General features: G+C 39.0%; 1 protein-coding gene across 11 annotated transcripts in view; it reads left to right on the top strand.

Moving 5' to 3' along the window:
* DOCK10 (dedicator of cytokinesis 10) overlaps positions 1-24,553 on the top strand; it is a 276,033-nt gene that overhangs the window by 175,450 nt on the left and 76,030 nt on the right. For all 11 annotated transcript variants that reach the window (XM_047773650.1, XM_047773649.1, XM_047773646.1 and 8 more), the window contains 8 exons: positions 2,072-2,293; positions 2,483-2,605; positions 4,590-4,672; positions 9,708-9,830; positions 13,382-13,461; positions 15,388-15,575; positions 16,079-16,144; positions 17,876-17,968. In XM_047773650.1, coding sequence (XP_047629606.1) covers positions 2,072-2,293; positions 2,483-2,605; positions 4,590-4,672; positions 9,708-9,830; positions 13,382-13,461; positions 15,388-15,575; positions 16,079-16,144; positions 17,876-17,968 — 978 coding nt within the window. The remainder of the gene's footprint in view (positions 1-2,071; positions 2,294-2,482; positions 2,606-4,589; positions 4,673-9,707; positions 9,831-13,381; positions 13,462-15,387; positions 15,576-16,078; positions 16,145-17,875; positions 17,969-24,553) is intronic.

Genomic DNA, 24,553 nt, shown 5'->3' with positions numbered 1-24,553 from the left:
TGATACTCTAGCAGCATTTAAAATTTTTTATGGGCTTGTTTTTAAAAATCTCTCTCTGCTCCCCCATCTCCTTTGTAAGCTGTTTTCCCTACTTGCCTGTCTATCCTGTGCATGTTTATATTTCCTAGGATACCATTCAGATTCTCTTCTCTTTATCCCATGCCTTATACACGAACCCACAAACTCAAACCTCTCAGATTCGGATCTCAAGCCCAATTTCTTTGACTAGGCTCAAAACTCATATGTTCTTATACCCCTGGAATGTTGCACAGATGACCCTCTATGCACCAAATAATTCATTTTTGTATCTTCATCCTATATATTAGTGAACAACATTGTCATCCACTTAGTGCCCTATACACCCAAACCCGGGGATTTTCATGCTCCTGAGAACCCCTCTTTCCAGCCAACCAACACACAAACATGTAATGGATTTCCAGCCCTTTGGCTGCACCTCCTTAATGTTTCTCAAATGCATCTTCTACAAACACATCCTAATTTTTTGCTTCCACTCAGTTCTCACTCTAATGCTCTAATTCTGCATTCTTTCCTCTTGGTGTTTTTGTCCATGTCACTTAACCTACTAGAAGCCCCTTCTGCACTCTTCTTTACCTAATTCCTACTTCTTAAAAAACTCAACCAAGAACCTTTTCCCTCCCTTTCCTTCTTCCTTTACCTTCTCAATTTTCCCTTTATCATATTCATCTTCCTTCCTAGCATGGTAGCAGATGGTTAAGGGGACACTTATACAGAGGCTTGGAGTGGAGCGAGCACAGAAACTCCAGATGAAGGTGGGGCTAAAGCCATGTGGAGGTCCAGAGGTGCCATGCCCTTGAATTTGTCACAATATGTGGCAATGTGCAGGGTGGTGGTGCAGAGGAGGCAACCAGAGAAGGCCACTACTAGAATTGTGAAGCCGGTTACTTTGAAACAATAAGAAAACTGATTGAACAAACAAGTAAATAGATGAATGATAATGAGAGCCAGGTTTTTCACCATTGGAAGAAATCCTTAAAAATATGAAAAAGGAATAGGCTAGAAAGAGCTCTTAGGATTTGGATTGGAAGTGGAGATAGGACATGAGTCCAGGAGTTTTTAGTAAATACTCACGTACAGATAGAGATAAAGAAATCATTTAAGTGTGAATATTGTATGTATGTATTATACATATATATGTATGAATAAATAAATGAAGGATAAGGGAAAGCTCATCATTACAGTCGAATACCAACTAATAAACGTAAAAAGAATGATGGAACTAGAAAATCACCCTTGGTAGCCATCATACTTGTAGTTGAGTTATGAATGGTCAGTTGGGTTTGATGAGTAGCAAGACATTGATGTAATCTCAGGATATTTCTCCAAAAAGGCTAATCCCTTACCAAAGGGGAAATGATGATGCTATAATGGAGAAAACTGGAAGGTGGCAACATGACCAGAATATTTAGATTAACATTACAGATAATGCGACAATTGACTTTTCATCCTCTTGGTATAAGGAACCAAAAAAATCAAACATCAGTCTTGGGTATTACTGGGTATAAATACTTGGTGCTACTGGGTGCAAAATACTTGGGTACTTTGTGGGTAATTGAGTATTACCACAAAACATGACCTGAGTCTGGTCACGAGGAATCATTCGGGATACTGCCTCTGCAGGTGTTTACTCAGAGCTTTGGGGAAACAACTAGAATGTTTTTTGAGGTTGAATCATGCATGTAGTACAACATATGAAAGAGACTATTTGGCAGGAAAAGTAGAATGAGGAAACCAATGAAACACAGTACTGGGATGTGAGGAACCTGCTGGTGGAGAGGATTCTGGGAACTTTCTTACAAACACTATATTTTTTATATTAGATATAAAATATATTCATTATGTATTCATAATCGATGTAATAGAAGAATATAGTATTTCATATATTATATTATAACATATTGTAAATATAATCATTACACTATAAATAAATAACAGTATTTTATCTACCGCCTTACTAAATAATGTACTCAAGAGGCTATTGCCTGTGTGATGATTTTATGTTAAAACCATTCATCGTTTCTCTTTCCTGCAGATTGAGCCTTTTTTTGTGAGTGTGGCACTTTATGACCTCAGAGACAGCAGGAAGATTTCTGCTGATTTCCACGTGGATCTAAACCACGCTGCTGTCAGGCAGATGATCTCAGGGGCTTCCGTGGCTTTGGAAAATGGAAACATCGACGCCGTTACGCCAAGACAATCAGAAGAACCTCACATCAAGGGATTTCCGGAGGAATGGCTAAAATTTCCCAAGCAGGTTGCACTTTTGTTTACTCATTGTGGGAGGGAAAATGCTTGTTCTGTTGTTCTTACCAATAGATTACACAGGATGAGCAGTTTGTCAAATAGAAATTCCTTAGCGCTGTACTCTTTAAAAAGGTGGAATTTTGTAAATGTCTTCAGTGTGGTTTCTTAAATGCTTATTAGCTGTTTTCTTTGTACGTAGGCAATATTTTCTGTAAGCAATCCACATTCTGAAATTGTTTTGGTGGCCAAAATCGAAAAAGTACTGATGGGAAACATTGCGAGTGGCGCTGAGCCTTATATTAAAAATCCAGACTCCAACAAGGTAATGCATAGTCTATTTTATAAATAATTTCAATTCAGTTGCTTTCAAGAAATAAAATCACACTGCCTTGATGAATTATCAAGTTTGATAAGTGTAGGTCTTGAAATATTCACTTATTAGTGAAATGGGTATCCAACAGGAAATTTTTAAAGCATTTATTCTTTTTTTTTTTTTTTGTCTTTTTGCCATTTCTTGGGCCACTCCCGCAGCATATGGAGGTTCCCAGGCTAGGGGTCGAATCAGAGCCATAGCCACTGGCCTACGCCACAACTCACAGCAACCCTGGATCCTTAACTCACTGAGCAAGGCCAGGGATCGAACCCACAACCTCATGGTTCCTAGTCGGATTCGTGAACCACTGTGCCTTGACGGGATCTCCTAAAGCATTTATTCTTGGCTCATGTTTTTTGGTCCAGAAATGTCTGCTGAGAATCTGTTGGTAGAAATAAATTTAAATGTGGCAAAGCTTTAACCCGTCTTTGAGGGTTAAAATCTTAATAATAAAAACTAAGGATGAATCTGACTGAAAACAAGGGACTACAGTTTACTAGGTCATCAGCAAGTTTATGCTGAACTAAGTGAAAAAGTAAAATAGATAATTGTTTACCAAATTATAATAACATGTAAATGAAGAAAATAAAGAGGAAATAGGAGTTCCCATCGTGACTCAGTGGTTAATGAACCTGACTACATCCATGAGGACGTGGGTTTGATCCCTAGTCTCACTCAGTGGGTTAAGGATCTGGCGTTGCTATGAGCTGTGGTGTAGGTCGAAGATGTGGCTCGGATCCTGTGTTGCTGTGTCTGTGGTGTAGGCCAGGGGCTACAGTGCGGATTGGACCCCTAGCCTGGGAAACTCCATATGCCACAGGTGCTGCCCTAAAAAGAAAAAAAAAAAGAAAAGAAAGAAGAAATGAAGTGGAACTATGGGAAATTTTTTCTACTTTTTTTTTCAATTACCAGATTTTCTATAATAATTGAATGTTATTATTTAATAGAATATAAATTTTAAAAGTCTATATTATCTACACAAAGAAATATATTGGGAAAATAATGCATGACAGTTGAATTTGAGATTGTGTGACCATTTAGGGCAGTATTTAAAATATTTATAAGAGTCCTTCAATTCAGTGTTTGGCAAACTATAGTGTGCAGGCCACATCCAGCCTGTCAGCTGTTTTTGTAAATAAAGTTTTATTGAAACACAGTCACACTCACTCATCTAAGATTGTCCATGGCTTCTTTCCTGGTATAGAGGTAGAATTGAGAAGCTGGGACAGAGACCACATGGCCCTCAAAGCCCTATACATTTATTGTGTGGCTCTTTACATAACAAGTTTGCCAGCCTCTGTCATAACAAATAAAAGGAAATACAGGAAAGACTGTGGATGTAAATTTAATAATGCTTTCCATTCACAATTTTAAGATTTTTTTTTTTTTTTGTCTTTTGTCTATTGTCTTCTTAGTGCTGCACCCATGGCACATGGAGGTTCCCAGACTAGGGGTCCAATCAGAGCTGCAGCTGCCTGCCTACACCACAACCACAGCAATGCCAGATCTGAGCCGCATCTGCGACCTACACCACAGCTCATGGCAACGCCAAATCCTTAACCCACTGAGCAAGACCAGGGATCAAACCTGCAACCTTATGGTTCCTAGTCGGATATGTTTCTGCTGCACCACGACGGGAACTCCCTATATTTTAAGATCTTTTAAATCAGAAAAAAAAGAGGGGAAAAGTTGGTATTCCAAGTTAAGGGAATTTTTTTGAAATTTTCATACTAAAATGAAAAAAAAGTGCTATATAATAGTTTGAACACAGAGGACACCATTTGGCTCTTTACAAGACAGAATCTGTGAGCCAGTAAAGAGGAATTTCACTGTGTTTCAATACAAGATAACATGGGAAAGTATTTATTAGTACTACGTGGACAGTTTGTCCAGTGATGTTCTAAACAACATTTCTATTTATTTTTTTCCTTAGTATGCACAAAAGATACTAAAATCCAACAGGCAGTTCTGCAGCAAGTTGGGGAAATATCGCATGCCATTTGCTTGGGCAGTGAGGTAGGTTGACAATTGCAACCAACAGAATAGAAATAAAGGTACAGTCTGCATTGAAAGCTTCAGTTTTGACCACCTCTGTGTTACTGGTTGTTTTTTAATATACCAACACCTAGAAGAATGCTCATGTGTTCATCTTCATAAATACCTTGAGTTCCCCAGAAACCTGTCTTACAAGACAGTTTAGCAAGACAGCTCACAATAGACTGGGACCATGCATGACCAGATGCAGAGTGTCCATGACCAGATATGCAGTGGCCCTTGGTAAGATCAGAGCAAAGTCATAACTTTTAAGTATATATATTTGATCTAACAAATATATTCTTGATGTTTTATCAGTCCTAAGGGTTTTATGTGCATAAAATTCACAAGGAAGCACTATGATTTCTTATGCAGCTACATGTTTTCATCTGTGCAGAAAACACAGATCCATATATGGATGTTCAAGTGAAACCAACAAATTGATCACTTAAACTCTCTTTGATCTTGGTATTGATTATAATTAGCATAGCCAAGTTTACTCTCTGATAAACCAGTTGACTCTCTGACAAGACTGCTGAGTTATGTGGACACTGATGGCAAAATCATCTACCTGGACATATAACCTCTGCATAAAGAACACACATTGCTTTTCAGACCTGTTGAAACATCAGTTGCTGTAGTCCTCCTCAGCCTCTTTGTGTTTTTGTCAGTACATGAATTTCTTAAAGGAGGAAGAACCCAGCATAGACAAAGGAGAAAAGGTCAACAATGTACAAGCTGAATAAACTAAGAAAGATTAATTAGTCCTACAAAAAAAAAGGCAGCCTATTAAGTATCCATCTGAATGTTGGTAACATCCCAAAGCAAATAACTCTAAAAACCCAGAGGAAGGGAGAACTGGTTAGTTATGCCATTTGGGGGTCTCCCAGTATCCAGTGTGGCATATAACCAGAGTAAACTCACCAATGTTTTTTTTAATGGTGTGTTGTTAATGAAAGTTGGAGATGATTAGGTACAGGGAAGAGAAAGGTAAAATTTGGGGCAGCAGTAAACCAAAGTAGGCTCACGCAGTCTCTAGAAATTAATCTTCCCTAAAGCCGCCCTTTAAGCTAAGAAGAGACAAAGGTCGTCCAGATCAGGAACCACTTACAGAGTGGAACTTTGGTCAAGTTTCCTTTCTAAGCCTCAAAGTCCCCATCTACAGAATAAAACTGACAACACCTGCCTCCTGGTGTTGCAATCACAAGTGCAAAATTCTCTGAGATCATAAATATCCTTTTAACTCCCTTTAACATCTCTCTCAGGGACAATTAATGTTAGACTATTCTATTTGAAAAAGATACTATTTAGAAATACTGAATCCTATGTGATGAACATCATTCTTTTTAATCCTCGTACGCTTCAAGAAAAAGATAGTTATAATTCTCTGGTCAAGCTTTTTCATGTTTATAAATATTCTCAATTCCCACAAGAAAGTCGGTTGGGGCGAGTAGAGGCAGAATATCCTTTTGCTAAGAGAAATATTCCCGTATGGTAAAATTATAATGGAGAACACGTTTTCTCTTTAAGGATTGAGGATTATCCTGAGCATTGTTATAAGCAGATGTTTTAGAGCCAGAGCTGAGTTCCAAATCTTAACTTCATTTACCAGCCAAGTGAATTTAGGCGAGAACTCACAGTCTATCTTTACCTCGATTTTTTAAATTCTATTTTTATTAGAATATAGTTGATTACAGTGTTGCGTCATTTTCTGCTGTACGGCACTGTCACCCGTTCTTTTCTCATGTTCTCTTCCATCACGGTCTATCCCAAGAGACTGAATATAGTTCCCTGTGCTATACAGTAGGACCTCATTGCTTATCCGTTCTAAATGTGATAGTTTGCATCTATCAACCCCAAACTCTCTGTCCATCCCACTTCAGCTTTTTTGAATGTATAAAAGAGAAATTGTAATATCTGATTTACTGTTTCAGGAATTAACAAGTCTAGATCATACCCAGTAAAACATAGTCATTATTAGAAGTCGTTATTCTAATGTGACTGTTAAGAGTCCCTCTGGCGATCATATTCACCCCAACAAGTCTCCTTTTCAGGTAAACTCGGGGCAGTGAAGAAAATGTGGGAGAAAGGAGTTAAAAGAACTCCCTATTACCTGAGCAATTCGGAAAAGCAGTAACTTTGAGGTTGTCTGGTAAAATATGCTGGAGCAAAGACAGATGAAGTTTCTAGGGAGGCCGATGATATTACCAACTATTGAAGTAATTATGTCTAGGACAGGAAAGCCAAAAAAACCACAAGTTCATGCTACATTAATGCCTGATCAGTGCTTGGGTTGTAGGTTAGGAAACAGTATATACTAACAATTTATGTACATAAATATATGATTTGCATTTACAGAAACATCTCTAGCAAGTAAGAAAAATGGTTAGCAGTACAGTTCTCAAGATTTTGTGTTAGACCACATGAACTATCTCACCACACAAAAAAAAAAAAACAAGTACAAGATCCAGCCAAAGAGGTTTCTAATTTTCCCTTGACAGTGCAGAAACTGCTTCAAATAAATGTTGACCAAATCAGAGGCAGGCTTCTTGTTACTCATGTCGTTTTGACATAAGATAGCCTGCTGACATGTTTCAGTACCCTGTAGATACTGCTGGTTCTCTGGCTCCTTTTCCTCACTACTATATTTTCTTGATTGCAGCTTGTTTTAGGTCATGGCTTTGAATGTACTCGAAAACACTTTGGCCCTGAAAATCAATGGCTACTAAAAAGCAAAGAATTGATAATTAGCTTGCAATCATATTTTTACCCAGATCCAGTCATCCCACCAGCTGCAAGACACGGATATTCATCACTGTGAACATTTTATCTAGAACCAATTTGGTGCCTGTTTTTATTTGGGGCACCAGCTGTGGCACCATTTTATAGCAAAAAAGGTTATATTTGGAGCAGGTTAAAAAAACAATTCAGATGGCTACTCCTTGATTCAGGAGAAAGTTGACTTTTACAGACGTGCCACGTTGTTAAATGGAACTCTTGCCATGCGTGTCACCCCTAGAATTACGTGTGCCTAAATCCAGGACAGGAGTCTTCTTGATTTCTTTTTCTCTGACCCATGCAACATTCCAAATGGACCAGAGTAAAACACTGGATTTTCTCTAAAATTAAATGAGACTAAAATAAAAATGTCATTCTTATCTATCCATTTAGAAAAGGCACAGCGGACAACAACAGCATCCCCAACAGGTGGTTGTGCAGCCTCTGTTGAGATCCTGCCAGGGACAAAAACTCAAACGCATCCCTCGGTGGTTCTTTCTATTTATAGCTCTCATGATTAGATAGTTCTTTTTAAAAATATTTTTAAACTGCTTGAGAGTCACTTTTATGCTTTGTCTCCCAAAGCCCCCCAAATATGCCCAATTCTTTCCATATATCAGAACTATTCGTGCTGCTTATGAACAAAGTTCTCGGGGACACCTAAAGCTTCTTTTCCTTTAGGCCAAACACTGCACTTTTTTTTTTCAATCATACCCCAATGGTTACGGCTCTGAGACCCTCACTGTACACTGATTCTTGCTCAACTCTGGCAATTGGAACCGGGCACAATGTCCCAGCCATCCTGAAACCATCTGTGTAAATGAATCAGTTCTCTGCTTCCCTGCCAGTTGGCTTATTTATCAAGCAGGGACAGAGAGTGTGGCACTCCGCGGTGCTGTATTCCAACACCAAGTGTCCAATCTAAGTGAGCTCTTTCCAGGACAGAGCTGTGAATAAAAGCAAAACCGAGTGATACCAGTCAAGTCTGTCAATATATTTGAAGTGACTGGTTAAAAAAAGAAAAAAACTACTACTCAAGCTCAGTTTAACTTCCTCCCATGTTGGGAAAAACGTCCTGTTGGTTTCAACATGTCACATACTCTAACAAAAGCCCTGACTAATATTCAAATAAAAATGATCTTGGAGTTAAATATTTTCATTCTGCTTCCCCGAGTGTTTCTTGATAGGAGAACTTTTTCCCGTCAGTTACTACTTAACAGGGAAAAAAAAATTGAAGAGAAAGCTTGAAGAATTTTAAAAATACTGTTCTGATAAATTCCTGGCCCATTTTCTAAATTGTTTGACATGAAAGTGCTATGATCAGATATCCATTTAACTGGTCTTTTCGGCCTGTGTATTGAAATCTTCAGTTAATTTGAAGAGTAATAAAAGAGTCTCATTAAGGTCCTCAAGTTAGAAGAAATAAGAATTCAATATTTTTCTAACATTAAAAAAATCAATTACACCTGGGTCTAATTTTTCTTTGATAGTCATGGAGTATGATAAATTATGGAAGAAACACTAGCATTAAGTATGCTGTGTATACTTGCTTCTCAGCAAATATTTACCTGGCCATACAATATTATTTGGATGAAAACAATTTATGTATTTTGACTAAATCTATTTAGTCCCATTAAAATGGATCAAGGAAGGAAAGAAACGGCTCAGGTTCATGATGTTCTCTTTATTTAATAAAAAAGTCTCACTCAGGTGTTCTCCATTTTATCTTTGTCTCTGTCCTAAAGTTTAGGACATGGTACATTTATCCCCATGAAAATGTTTCAAGAGTCTGGTTCTCAACACCCACATACCCAACCTTATTCCTTTTCCTCTGCTCATAAATTCTAATGGCACCACCAAACCATTGTGACCTTGGCTTGCCCAGGAAATAATGAAAAAGTAGTAACATATGTTCCTGTTCCTCTCAGCACCCTTAAAACGCCATGGCTTCAATATATTACCAAATCATAAATAAATGTAGTTGGTATATGGGCTGCTGTCCCTTTAGATACGGGGTTGAAAATAAGAAATTAAAGATAAATGTAGCATATCAATGAAATGTTTGCACAAGAAGTTTTCTTGTCTTTTTATTTTATAGGTTCCTGGAGTTTCTTCCATTATAGGTGGGAAATTGAATTCCTTTAATCACCTTAAAAGTGCAACAATCCAAATACAAACTTGAATACAAACTTTGTAAACAAACCAAATACAAACTTGAATAAATACCATTTTCTTTCAGGTCGGTGTTTAAGGACAACCAGGGAAATGTGGACAGAGACTCAAGATTTTCACCATTGTACAGACAAGAAAGCAGCAAGGTTTCAACTGAGGACCTACTTAAACTAGTGTCAGATTATAGAAGGTAAGATTTTTGGGGTACTTTTGAAATTAATATGAATCAACTATACTGCTACTGGTGTTATCTCTGCATAAAAAATACATAACTGCCAGATTCTCAAATGTCCAAACCCCTCCAAAAAGCAGATGCTTTGCAGATGACTTCGCATATGCCCAAATGACTGCCCTACATGGGAATCTGCCAGAATTAGATGGAAGAGGCTGAAACATTAAACTTTGCCAGTTATCTATAGCTAGGTATCATCATAAATCTTAGTAGCTAAAAATAACAACATCGCTTATTTTACTCTTTGTTCATAATTTGAGTATAGCCAGATGAAAAGAGCTTGTCTCTTCTGTACCTGGCATTGACTGGGAGAGGTCAAATAGAGCAAGAGGATTCATTTTCAAGATAGCTCATTTGATGACTGGTGAGCGTGCAGGTGTTGGCTGGGAGGTCAGCCGGAGCTGTGGGCTAGAGACCTTGGTTCTTCTTCATGGGAGCCTCTCCATGAGCTGCTAAGGCTTCCTCATGGCATGATTGATGGCTGGGTTCTAAGCGTAAGTGTCCCAAGGGACAGACAGAAAATGATCACTGCCAGTTTCTTAAGACCTGAAACTGTCACACTGTCATTTCTGCCAAAATATAGTGTCAAACTGTCACAAATCCTAGATTCAAATGAAGGGTAAATGGACACTTCTGCATAGGAGGAATGTTAGGGAATTTTAGAATACTTTTGAAACCCCACACGGCAATTAATTTCTGTGAATACAATAATGCGTACCGTTCTGTCATTCAGATGCTTCTGGAAAAGATGAAAGGAAGTTAATGCCAAAAGAAGTAATACCTAAAAGTCACAACATTTTTAAATGACTCATCATGTATTCAACATCTGATGATGAAAAGGTCTTTCATGACAAGTGACTTACCTTAACTGTTAGTCCCCTGATATACACTGGATTCTTGTACCTTTTGCCCCCTTTTCAGATGATAACTCTCTGCCTCTCCCATCTAAGAATCAACAATCCCATGTCAATTAATTTTGTTGATCCAAAGCAAAAATAATATTTCCTGGATATTCAATAGAGGATGCATTTCTATTTAACGAGAAGGGAAGTTTGCCCAATTGGTCTTTTTTTGTTATGGAAAAATATATACCTTAGAAAGCAAAATAAAAGTGAAAAGTAAAATCTTAGAGGAAGCCCTGAAACCCTATTACTTTTTTTGTGATCCTACAAGACCCCTCCTTAAGACCCTCCCCCTGTCTTTACCAAACTCTGTAGTCGAAACCCTTATAGCCAAAGTGGAAATTAGGGGTGATTTTCTGCTTTATATTTTTCCCCAGTGTATTAAAGCATGAAAAGTTGTAATGCTGAGCAGAAGGCAATGGACAAAACAGGAGAAGAGCATACTTTCACCAAACCCTGTCACTGGTGTTTAGCAAAGAAAATTGTCACCACAGCATTTTTTTGTCTTTTTTTTTTTTTTTTTTTGAGGTTCCCAGGCTAGGGGCTGAATCGGAGCTGCAGCCACCAGCCTACGCCAGAGCCACAGCAACGCTGGATCTGAGCCGCATCTGCAACCTACACCACAGCTCACGGCAGTGCCAGATCGTTAACCCACTGAGCAAGGGCAGGGACCGAACCCGCAACCTCATGGTTCCTAGTCGGATTCGTTAACCACTGCGCCACGATGGGAACTCCCACTACAGCATTTTTTTAATGATTTTTTTACTTTTTCCATTTAGTTGGTTTACTGCATTATGTCAGTTTTATACTATACAGCAAAATGACCCAGTCACTCACTCACACACACACACACACACACACACACACACATATATATATTCTTTTTCTCACATTATCCTCCATCCTGCTCCATCACAAGTGACTAGATATAGTTCCCCGTGCTATACACATAACAAATGCTGGAAAGGGTGTGGAGAAAAGGGAACCCTCCTACACTGTTGGTGGAAATGTAAATTGGTACAACCACTATGGAAAACAGTATGGAGGTACCTCCGAAAACCAAATATACCACCTCAGCATTTAGAGGGCATCTGGAATACCCAGCACCATACTGGTGAGACATTAAATTATTTTACGGATGCTCACACCTTATGCGTTTATTCTAGGTAGCATGCCAGTAAATGTCTACTCCCAACCCTCTCAAGGGGAAAACCAATTTGTACTAATGACAGATTTCTATGATGTAAACTCTCCTACACTGCTGGTGTCAAGACACCAGTTGGGTAACAGTCTGGGGCGGGTTTCAGCAAACATGAAGTTGGGAAGAAATGTACACACCATGATATGACGTTTCCACCACACAAGTAGATGTTTCTAAATAACCTCAAGAGCATGGCTCATCTCATCATGCAGTAAAAGAATTCCAAAGTGATGAATATTCTGTACTTACTACTAAATAAGTATTTATTGGTGTTTAATGTAATTTATTTAAAGGTAAGTTTATGTGATTTCATTTTTAATCATGGATGTGTTTTATAGCTGGTAGGCCACAATGAGGGAACATCTAATAACCAGCTCTCATATGAGAACAGCTGGCTCTGACTCACCACTATAGTAGATTTCCTGGGAGGGCAAACCCTTTTTTTTTTTTTTTTTCTTTTTAGGGCCGCACCCACCTCATATGGAGGTTCCCAAGCTAGGGGTCCAATCGGAGCTACAGAGACCAGCCCACGTCCGCCACAGCCACAGCAACGCCAGATCCAAGCCACCACAGCTCACAGCAACGCTGGGTCTTAACCCACTGAGTGAGGCCAGGGATCAAACCTGATCCTCCTGGATACCAGGAGGATTCCTTTCCGCTGAGCTTTGATGGGCACTCTAAGAGGGCTAACACTTGAAAATGTTATCAGCAGCTTTCTTCTTTCTAAAAAGGACAATAAGAGAGAAGGTTTTAGTGAAGAGGAGGGAAAGAAACAAGGGCTTGTGAGTTAGAATGAATGTGGATACAGGGGCAGGTGGTAGGGAAGAGTCTATATAACTGAAAAGGGTGGGAGAGGAGCCAGGATCAGGGAAAGGTCCCCTGTCCTCCTTGATTGTTGGTGAGGAGGGAACAAGCAGACTGTCCACCTAACAGTTGCAGCAAAGACTTTGCTGTCAAAGCCCTGCTCTCAAAACCTCTTAATACTTCTCGTGAAAGTGTAATCATTTAAACCAGCTCAAATACTAGTACTTTTTGGTAATAACAACTATTTACCATCTACCAAAGCTACAAATTTGCCATAGCACTTGTTTGGCCATTTATACAAATGTTTTTGGAACTGGTGCAAGTAAATGTAAAACATTCTTCAGAATATCTGTTAACTGGACCCCCCTCCCTGATTTTTCATTTTTCTTGGCAACATCGCATAAATTTTAGTGTTCAAAATAAAACTCACTAAACAAAATTGCTCACAAGATCATTTAATCTTCCGGTGTTTACCCTTGTCAAAGCTCAGAAGTACAATTTGTTTTTTTTTTTCTTTGACAACTAGAATAATTCATTGTGTGTGTGTGTGTGTGTGTGTGCTTCTATGTTGTGTGTGTTTCTCTGCTGGCATACTTTCACAGAGCTGACAGAATAAGCAAAACGCAGACCATTCCCGGAAGCCTGGATATTGCTGTTGACAACATTCCTTTGGAGCACCCAAGTATGACGACGATATCATGGTTTGCTTGTAGCGTTTTGAATATTTAGTGGCTTGTTGGTTGGTTGGTTTGATTAGTTGGTTGGAAAGTTGGTTTGTTTCAAAAATTTGTTTGGGATATATGTAATTCATTATCCTATAGAAATTTGGGGCCCCTTATTTCTCCAGTAAGATAGACTTAAGTATTGTAGGACAAGGACTATACTCAGGGTAGCCTAATATTCATCTGACAAAGTGTTAAATTACTTCATTTAATCCTCAAAACCCTGGAGGGTTGCAAAAGAAGAAAATCAAGCTCAGATAGATTGATAAACCAAAAACCCATAATGGGCAAGTCCACACTGTGCTGCCGAAGGGTTACTCTGAATACCTTGCGTAGCTGTGCAGGTGGCTGGCCATGCAAATTATAGCCAAAATGTTTTTAGACTCTGTTACTATACAGAGAGCATATATTTTTTTTTCAGAATACAGTCAAAAGTTCTCTTTATGTCAATAAAAATTTGAATTTCAGAAGGCGTTTTTATTAACTTACAAATAAATTTTTCAGAATTTTTTTCTTTTTTTACATTTTAGGGCCATACCTGTGGCATATGGAAGTTCCCTGGTTAGGGATCAAATTGGAGCTGCAGCTGCTGGCCTACACCACAGCCACAGCAGCTTGGGATCCGAGCCATGTCTGCGACCTACACCACCGCTCATGGCAATGCCAGATCCTTAACCCACTGAATGAGGCCAGGGATCAAACCTGCATCCTCATGGATACTAGTTGAGTTTGTAACCTGCTGCGCCACCATGGGAACTCCAGAATTTATTTCTTAATTGATAAGATTGGTTTATTTTTTTCTTTTAATTATGCCTTTTGGTGACTTCTCAGTGACACAAAGAAGGAGTGAAGGTATCCTAAAAAGAACTACAAATGAGATTTGAGTTTCCATGAGCACTATTAAGTTTTTCATTCTCATCGTTTTCCCACAGATCACTTTCATATGAAATAAAATAAACGTTCGAAGTTAAGCCATGGCTCCAAATCAGTTTTCTATTGATTGGTGTGAAAAAGCAGAGAACAGACTAAGATATTTCCTCTACCTGATTTGTGGGAGGTGGTTTTTATTACCTATGGAAAAGAAAAATAACAGGAGAAAGCTAAAATACTCTCTTTGAAAAGCCTGTAAAATATCAGAGAAATTGGAACATGTAATAAAAATATTGTCATTGATTTTTGAAAAAAACAAACCTTCAATCTGATTCCAAAGCATATTTAGCTAATCATTGTGCTCATGTGAACCCAGGAAGATTCCAGAGGTGACAAGGAAGGTAGAAAGCCTAGCTATCTTTCACTACCACAGCTTTAGCCTCCAAACTCCTTAGTGATAAGTTTTGATTTATAAATTCCTAATAATTCCCCCATTAGGCTATTTTTACAAGGTTAGATTTTTTTTTTAAAGAGACAAAATTGTAACTAATGCAGAGAGGGATTGGGGCCTTTGTTGGGAAGAATTACCACTAAGTCATTGGGTAGTCTCAGTAATAAACCCCTTGGACAGAATTTTGTTCTGTGATGTATCAGTTTCTATATTGTCATGGTTAAGGAGAATGGGCTAGTCTTTATCTTAATAATATTGGATTAGTATGCTTAGAGGATCTCTAGCTAAAATTTACTTTTTATATGAAGCTTAACACACAAAGAAAATAGTAATAAACCCAAAAGGTGTACCAGTTTTTTGAGACATCAGTTTTGGTATTAAATACATCACTGATTATGTATCATGCCTGCCTCCTACAAATTTTTCATGCCAGCATAATTTAACCTAAAGTGGTGTACAACTATGGAGTTTCTATTTTGAGTGGATTTATTTTAAAATATGTTCAGTGTTGTTCCCTTACAGGTAACCCTATAAATGACACACTCTTATTTTCTGATTTTTAAAGACTGTGTAACATCGTCCTTTATCCCTGTCAAACCTTTCAATGTGGTGACTCCACCAGAACCCACAGTGGAGGTGGAAGAATTTGTTTACGACTCAACAAAGTATTGCCGTCCTTATAGAGTATACAAAAATCAAATTTATGTTTATCCCAAGCACCTCAAGTATGACAGCCAGAGATGTTTCAACAAGGTATGGTATGTTTTCTTTCTGAGATATCATCTTCTCTCTGCCCCTTATTCAGAACATATTAAGATAATGTCTCGAAAGTTCAAGTGCAGAGTACTATAGGCCAACACTTTGGAAGAGAAAATTATTGGAAGAAAATGTCTAATAAGAGCAGTGATTAGTTTCACCTTAAAAGTGTTTAGGGATGCATGCTTTGTAGCATATGAATAATCCTTTCTGAAATCAGCCCTAAATAATTTTGTTCTAGGCTCTATTTTTAGTTTATCAAGAGTCTCTGAAAATAGCATACCTGCACCCTTCCAATATGACTCTTTTCTTCCCTTTTAAATAATCTCTCCACATCCTTTTGCTATTTCTGAGCACTATGAATAGTGTCACAAGGAAGCACTGGCTATTCTACATTTTTTGGATTTAATTAGAAGCTACCTATTTTAGGCACTTAGATTGTTTTTTGGTGTTATCTAACAGGAAATTATAATTTCCATTTTCCCTCGCTGTAATTTCAGGCACGAAATATAACTGTGTGCATTGAATTCAAAAATTCCGACGAAGAAGATGCCAAGCCTGTGAAGGTGAGCCAAGCCCACCAGGGAACACAGCATAAAGGAGGAGGCAGAGGCTCCACTTCGCTCCACCACCAGGGGGCCTTTTATTGAGTGTGCCTGAAACAGGAGCAGTTCAGTACATTTGTTTCAGTTTTCCTAAAATGTACCTGATGGAATGGCCATCATTAACAAGACCTATCAGAAATGGCAGTCTCAGGACTCTGCTTAGCTTTTCAGAGTTTGGGGGGCGGGGGGAAAGGAAGCCATTCTAGTGTGAAATGAACACAAAGATTCCCCTCTGGAAGACTTTGCCCTTTTCAAAGATTAGCCTGCCTCTCTATTCAGTGTGCTTGATCCACATCCCAGCTGGCCATGGTGTGGCCTGTGCAGAAGGGCTGCCACATGCTGGCCTGATGGCTAATGCAGGAGGCCCAAGGGACGTTCACATTTATGGAAGGTGCACGTGGCCACCTGCCAGAGGAGCTGAGAAATGGCTCTGGGAAGCTGGTCCCTGTTGTTGAGCCCAGGATTTAATAAGATCAATAAAACTCTGAGGTTTGGGTCAACTGGGCTGTTTGAACCTATAAAACTGCAACTAGATGGCATTTTTCACAGTTCATTCTTTGATAGATACCGTTTTTATTTTAGAGACTTCAGACAACCTAAAGCAACCTATAAAAATAAAGAGGAAGATTATCCTGAGTGGGCCTGCAGCCAGACCTCCCCAGTTTCGGTGAAATCAGAGGGAGGAGATAGAGTAAAGGAGAAAACTAATTTCTAACTAACCCCGGCAATGATCTGAGATAATCTCTTAAAGCACCCTGGCAGCTGCCAGCTGTGTTCTCTGTACTCAGAAGCATTGCAGCATCATTCAGAAGGATGGTAGTCAATTTGAGTGATTGAGTGAATCACGCAGCGGAGAGGGAAAGCATTCTTTCACATGGTCTTGAGGCACTGGGAGCGTTCTCAGATTCCAGGCTCCACAATAGCATTAGCAGCAGGTCAGAAAGAAAATGAAATGAAACTGTCAAGCAAACAAAGGCAGTGACCAGACTGCAAACGCACCAGGCCTGCTAGAGCATTGTGTATGGGGAAAATTCTGGAAAAGAGGAATACCCACAGGAACATGGGACCTCCGATTCATTGCATTCTAAAGCATTACTCAGAGAGACAGGTGACCTCAGCAGAGGGACATTGAGCCTTGAGCTACAAGTTATTTTATGACAAGGAAGTGCCATATCGCATCCCATGGCCTGATGAGCAGCTGGGCTAGAAGAATAATACAATACGGTGAGCCTGGAGCCAGCCCTGTCCTTCCAGCTCTGCAGTCTTGGTTGGAGGCTGGCATGTCAGGAGCTGAGGTCCAATCAAGCCTTGTGGTCACCCAGGACTGACCGCCTCAAACTCTAGACCAGAGCTGGATACCAAGGGCCGAAGGAATCAGAATTGAACAAACTATCTCTTACCTCCTAGTCATCCAAGGTTTGGTAGTGAATTGACTCAGTATTTAGTGTTGATATAATATTTACATGATGAATTAAAACCTTTCATTTTTCTTTGGCAATGTCCCATGGTATATACTAAATATAGGACAGCAAGTCAAAGATGTTCAAGGTTAATTGGATGCCAGATAAGCCTAGCAAGTTACCACAAAATTTATCTTTGTTCCAAGATGGGTAACTGAAGAATGTTGACCTTTTTGTGCTCAGGGTTAATGTCAGACACACATAATTATTCAACTCATTACTTTTTAAACAGTGTATTTATGGAAAACCTGGAGGGCCCCTCTTCACCTCAGCCGCCTACACTGCAGTTCTGCACCATTCCCAGAATCCAGATTTCTCAGACGAGGTAAGGGCTGTTTCCAGAAACTCCTTAAAAGATGGGTGAGTGGGTAAGATAATACACAATAATAAACACTCTCTCTAGACTGCATCTCAGACTAAGGACATACCTTAGCAGGTGTTTACATGACCAAGCTTTAGAAGCTACGTTCATTGCTCCAGGAGTATGCTGCAAATTCATATATTTCAGCATAAAACATGATGTTTTTATTGTATCATTTTCTTCAAGTTAGATTAATTTTTTTCTTTCATTGGTTCATATAACAAAGATCATGTTAAATAGTTTTTAGCAGCATCATTTCATGTCATAAGGGAAAAACAAAGGGCTAGAATATGGGCCAACACTCTTGCTTATAACCTTCCTGAACTTGAAGGACCTAGACCTCCTGCCCTGGCCAACTCTCAAGACTTACTATGTACCAGGCACCACACTCTACTGCAATGTGCACCAGCTCGCGTAATACACACAGCTTTCTCCAGGGAAACAGAGCCAATAGGGAGATAGATTAGATAGATAGATTAGATAGATAGATAGATAGATAGATAGATAGATAGATAGATAGATAGATAGATAGGATGAATGAATGAATGTAATATAAGATATCGACTTCCATCACTATGAAAGCTGAAGCATCCCACAAGCTATACCATCTGCAGCTGGAGACCCAGGAAGGTGCAGTTCAAAGGCCTGAGAACTAGAGAATCTATTGTAGATTCCAGTCCAGATATGAGGCACCAAGGACAGGAGAAAGTCCATGCTCCAGGTCAAAAAGTCAGGGACAGAGGGAATTCAACCTTCCTCGGCCTTTTCATTCTCTTCTGGACCTCAGTGGATGAGACAGATGCCCAGTCATGCGAAGAGGGCCACCTGTTTTACCCAGTTCACCAATTCAAATGCTAGTCTCTTCCAGAAACACCCACACAGACACTCATGTTTAACCAGCTATCTGGGCATCCCATGGCCCAGTCACATTGACATATAAAATTAACCTTCACACTTTCCTATTTTATGGATGAGGAAACGGGGGGGTCAGAGAAGCAACTTTGCCACGGGCACATAACCATGAAGTGACAGTCAGAATTCAAGCCAGGCCATGTGACTCCAGAGCCTAAAGCTTCACAACTCTGCTATAGCAGACATTAAAAAAAAAAAAAAAAAAAAGTCATTGGGTTAGTGGTAAATTACCATACATATCAGCTTGCATTATCAACAGTTTTGGACAAACAAGTTTCTTTGGTTAAATTTAATTTCTAACCATTAGCTAAGGGCTGAACTAATGTAACCTGCCAATACGATGTCTTAGATTTAAAATATCACATCTTTTGTATTAGTTTCCTACTTCTACTTGAACAAATTAGTTTAGTGATTTATAACACACACACTGATTATCTTACAGTTCAGCGGGTGAAAACTCAGAAGTGGGTCCCATGGGGCTGAGTGTCAGCAGGTCTCCGTTCCTTCTGGAGGGGCTGGGGGAGAATCCTTGCCTTGTTTGTTTCTGGAGACAGCCCTCACTCCTTGGCTTGTGATTCCCTTCCAGCAATTTCATCACTCCAGCCTCTGCTTGGCTTCTCACCTTTCCTCCGACCTTCACTCTCCAACTTTCCTCTGAAAAGGACCTTTGTGAGTGCAGTGAGCCCACTGGACTAAGCCAGTACCATCTTCCATTTAGACCCTTAACTTCATCACATCTGCAAAGTCCCTGTTACCGCAAAAGGAAACACATTCATATATTCTGGGTATTAGGACATGGGGGACTTTTTAGGGGGCTATTATTCTGCCTACCACACCTTGTTACACATCAACCATTTTAATTTTTTTTTTTTTTGTCTTTTTAGGGCCACACCTGCAGCATATGGAAGTTCCCAGGCCAGAGGTCAAATTGGAGCTGCAGCTGCCAGTCCACACCACAGCCACTACAACACCAGATCCGAGCCATGTCTGCGACCTACACCACAGCTCATGGCAACACTGGATCCTTAACCCACTGAGCGAGGCCAGGGATCGAACCTGCATCCTGATACTAGTCAGATTCGTTTCCACTGAGCCACGACAGGAACTCCCATTTTTAAATTTATTAAAGGAATGCCAGTAAAACCACAGACCTAAATGACCTTGTCTCCTTCCGCCAATCTATTTATTGTTCTTAATTTTTTTTCTATAAATTAAGGACAGAGGTTTGAGAAAATATTAAAGGAAAGGGCTATTACCACCTTACAGAATATTTACTACATCGGTTGACCCCTTGATAAAAACCTGAAAGGTACATTCTCAGTAGACATATACGAATTTTGTTTTTAAAAGGATGTTTTTACTGTTAACTCTGGCTTTTAATCTCTCTCACCTCACGTGCTTTCCAGAATCCTTGTAAAAGCCCCAAGTTTTTCCATAAGAGAATATGTATATAATGAACAGCCTAAAGATCCTACAGTGCAGATTCCAAATTATTTTTTTCTTTATTATTGCAAAAAATGACTGCATTCATTGTAAACATGGGGATAAATTCTAAATCACCATTAAAGTATAATGTGAATATTTGCAGTATTTGTTAACTGAAGAATATTTGCATTAACATATAGTTAACTGAAATTCTTGCGTACTCATTTTATTCCCCTGTGCTCTGGCTGGAAACAGACAATTTCATTATATCACATTGTGAGTTATTGTGTGTTTTGAACTGTATACTGACCTCAAGTTAGCATGCCGATCTATAAAGAATATATGTAAGCTTGTAAACCATTCTAATTCAGAAGTTCTTAAACTTTACTGTGTATCAGAATCACTTGGAAGGCTTGTAAAACACCAGTTGCTTGAACCCACCCCCGATTTTTGGATTCCATATGTCTGGAATGAGGCCTGAAAATGCATTTCTAACGAGTTTCTAAGTGACTGACACTGCTCTTCCAGGAATGACACCGAAAAATCTATGTCACAAATTCTTTCCTGAGCCATGTAATGATAAATCAGCTAAATAATAGAGACGCACAGAGAGTCTAATAAATAAACTGGTAGGTAATTTGCTTGGCTCTCTATCATCTTGGTGCTTGGTTTGATTATTCTGGAAACTAGGTGGTTGCTATTATTGAACTTAATGCAAATGACCTGCAAGGGGTCCTGGGATTCCACTGTGACCTGGTGATTGAAAAATACATGTTCCTCTCCTGGACCTTCCTATTCATTACTGACTGAACCATCCTCCTAGTGACTCAGAGCTCCCTAACTTCTCTTGCTTTGGTGTTTACCTGTGTATCGTCTTGCTTCCCAAGTCTTTTGAGGAAATTAAATGACAGCATATGTGACAGCGGCTTGGGAATTGAAAAGCACTATCAAATGAAGAGAGTTTCCAAACCTTTCTTTCTAGGAACCTGGAGTATGAGCCTCATTCAACATATTCTTAACCTATATCAGTTTTATCTTTTATTTTTATTCAGAAGCATTATTTGTACAGCTGCAGCATGACTGCTTCACACAATGGCTAATTACTTAGTTTACTACAATGTAATTTTTTTTTTTCTTTTTAGGGCCTCACCTGTGGTGTATGGAAGTTCCTGGGCTAAGGACTGAATCAGAGCTGCAGCTTCAGTCCTATGCCACAGCCACAACTGGGACTGATTCTAGCTGCATCTGCAACCTACACCACAGCTTGTGGCAACACCGAATCCTTAAACCACTGAGCAAGGCCAGGGGTCAAACCTGCATCCTCATGAATATTAGTCTGGTTCTTAACCCGCTGAGCCACAATGGGAACTCCCAACAATGTATTTTTTTAACACAATATATACCATATATATTTTTGTGTTATTTTTTTTAAAGGGACAGATTCCATGCTTCAGTTACATTATTCACAACTACGGAGGTTTTTTGTTTTTGTTGTTGTTGTTGTTGTTATTTCCCCACCACAATTTTTTTTTCCACTGTAGAGCATGGGGATCCAGTTACATGTACATGTATACTTTTTTCTCCCACTGTCATGCTCCAATGTGAGTATCTAGACATAGTTCTCAGTGCTACACAGCAGAATCTCATTGTTAATCCATTCCAAAAGCAATAGTTTGCATCCATTAACCCCAAGCTCCCAATCCATCCCACTTCCTCCCTCTCCCCTGGGCAACCACAAGTCTATTCTCCAAGTCCATGATTTTCTTTTCTGTGGAAAGGTTCATTTGTGCTGTATATTAGATACAAGATATGTGACATCATATGGTATTTGTCTTTCTCTTTCTGACTTACTTCACTCAGGATGAGAGTCTCTAGTTCCATCCATGTTGCTGCAAATGGCATTATTTCATTCCTTTTTATGGATGAGTAGTATTCCATTGTGTATATATACCACATTTTCCTAATCCAGTTGACTGTCGAAGGACATTTGGGTTTTTTCCATGTCTTGGCTATTGTGAATAGTGCTACAATGAACATGTGGGTACATGTGTCTCTTTTAAGTAGAGTTTTGTCCGGATATATGCCCAAGAGTGGGATTGCGGGATCATATGGTAGTTCTATGTATAGGTTTCTGAGTTCCCTCCATACTGTTCTCCATGGTGGTTACATTCCCACCAACAGCACTGGGGGGTTCCCCTTTCTCCACAGCCCCTCCAGCACTTGTTATTTGTGGACTTCTTAATGATGGCCATTCTGACTGGTGTGAGGTGGTATCTCATGGTAGCTTTGATTTGCATTTCTCTAATACTCAGGGATGTTGAGCATTTTTTCATGTGTTTGTTGGCCATTTGTACGTCTTCTTTGGAAAAATGTCTATTCAGGTCTTTTGCCCATTTTTCCATTGGGTTGTTGGTTTTTGGTGCTGTTGAGTTGTACAAGTTGTTTGTATATTTTGAAGATTTAGCCCTTGTCAGTTGCATCATTTGAAACTATTTTCTCCCATTCTGTAAGTTGTCTTTTTGTTTTCTTTTTGGTTTCCTTTGCTGTGCAAAAGCTTGTCAGTTTGATTCGGTCCCATTGGTTTATTTTTGCTCTTATTTCTGTTGCTTTGGGAGACTGACCTGAGAAAACATTTGTAAGGTCGATGTCAGAGAATGTGTTGCCTATATTCTCTTCCAGGAGTTTGATGGTGTCTTGTCTTATATTTAGGTCTTTCAGCCCTTTTGAGTTTATTTTTGTGCATGGTGTGAGGGTGTGTTCTAGTTTCATTGATTTGCATGCAGCTGTCCAGGTTTCCCAGCAATGCTTGCTGAATAGACTGTCTTTTTCCCGTTTTATGTTCTTGCCTTCTTTGTCAAAGATTAATTGACCATAGGTGTCTGGGTTTATATCTGGGTTGTAAGCTGTCTTGATGACTGTGGCTCTGTAATATTGCTTGAGTCTAGGAGAGTTATGCCTCCTGCTTGGTTTTTGTTTCTCAGAATTGCTTTGGCAATTCTGGGTCTTTTGTGGTTCCATCTAAATTTTTGGATTGTTTGCTCTAGTTCTCTGAAAAATGTCATGGGTAATTTGATAGGGATTGCATTGAATCTGTAGATTGCTTTGGGTAGTATGGCCATTTTTACAATATTAATTTTTCCAACCCAGGAGCATGGAATGTCTTTCCATTTCTTTACATCTTATTTAATTTCCTTGAGTAATGTTTTATAGTTCTCAGCATATAGGTTCTTTGCCTCCTTGGCCAGGTGTATTCCCAGGTATTTGATCTTTTGTGGTGCAATTTTAAAAGGTATTGTGTTTTTGTATTCCTTTTCTAAAGTTTCATTATTAGTGTACAGAAACGGGACTGATTTCTGAATGTTAATCGTATATCCTACTACTTTGCTGAATTTGTTGATCAGTTCAGGTAGTTTTGGGGTTGAGCCTTTGGGGTTTTTTATATATAGTGTCATGTCATATATACAGTGTCTTTGGGTTTTTCTATATATGTATCATGTCTGCATACAGTGACAGTTTTATCTCTTCTCTTCCTATTTGGATGCCTTTTATTTCTTTTGTTTGTCTTATTGCTGTGGCTAGGACTTCCAATACTATGTTGAATAGCAGTGGTGAGAGTGGGCATCCTTGTCTTGTTCCAGATTTTAGTGGGAAGACTTTCATCTTTTTTCCATTGAGTATTATATTTGCTGTGGGTTTGTCATAAATGGCTTTGTTTATGTCAAGGAAATGTTCCCTTCACACCCACTTTGGTGAGAGTTTTTACCATAAATGGATGTTGGACTTCTCAACAATGTACCTTGGATCTTGTGAAATGCAGATTCTAATTCTGTCTCAGATTCTGTATTTCTAATCAGCTCCCAGGTGTTGCTTATGCAACTGGTCCATGCACACACTTTGGGAGGCAAGGACCTACTGTTCACTCTGCTTATGCCCTTTGATGATAAGGTCCTTAATCTGTGGCTTATGTACATTCTACAGACATGTCTCTGTGTGTGTGTTTGTGTGTGTGCATTTAATTCACAATGGCATAAATTATCTAATGAGAAGCACTAGGTATTCTAAATTATCATCTTCCACATTAAAGAAGTATAAATAATACCTTAACACATTACTGCTAGCAGGATGGATATTTATTGAGAGTTAAATCCATACTTCCAACACTGACTATTAAACCTAGATTTCAGTTAAAGAGGTTTTTTTCATTTTCTTTTA

The sequence above is a fragment of the Phacochoerus africanus genome, chromosome 3 (genome assembly GCF_016906955.1).
Source record: "Phacochoerus africanus isolate WHEZ1 chromosome 3, ROS_Pafr_v1, whole genome shotgun sequence".
NCBI lineage: Eukaryota > Metazoa > Chordata > Mammalia > Artiodactyla > Suidae > Phacochoerus > Phacochoerus africanus.
Note: the sequence above shows the minus strand (reverse complement) of the source record. Positions and strands in the feature narration are given on the sequence as shown.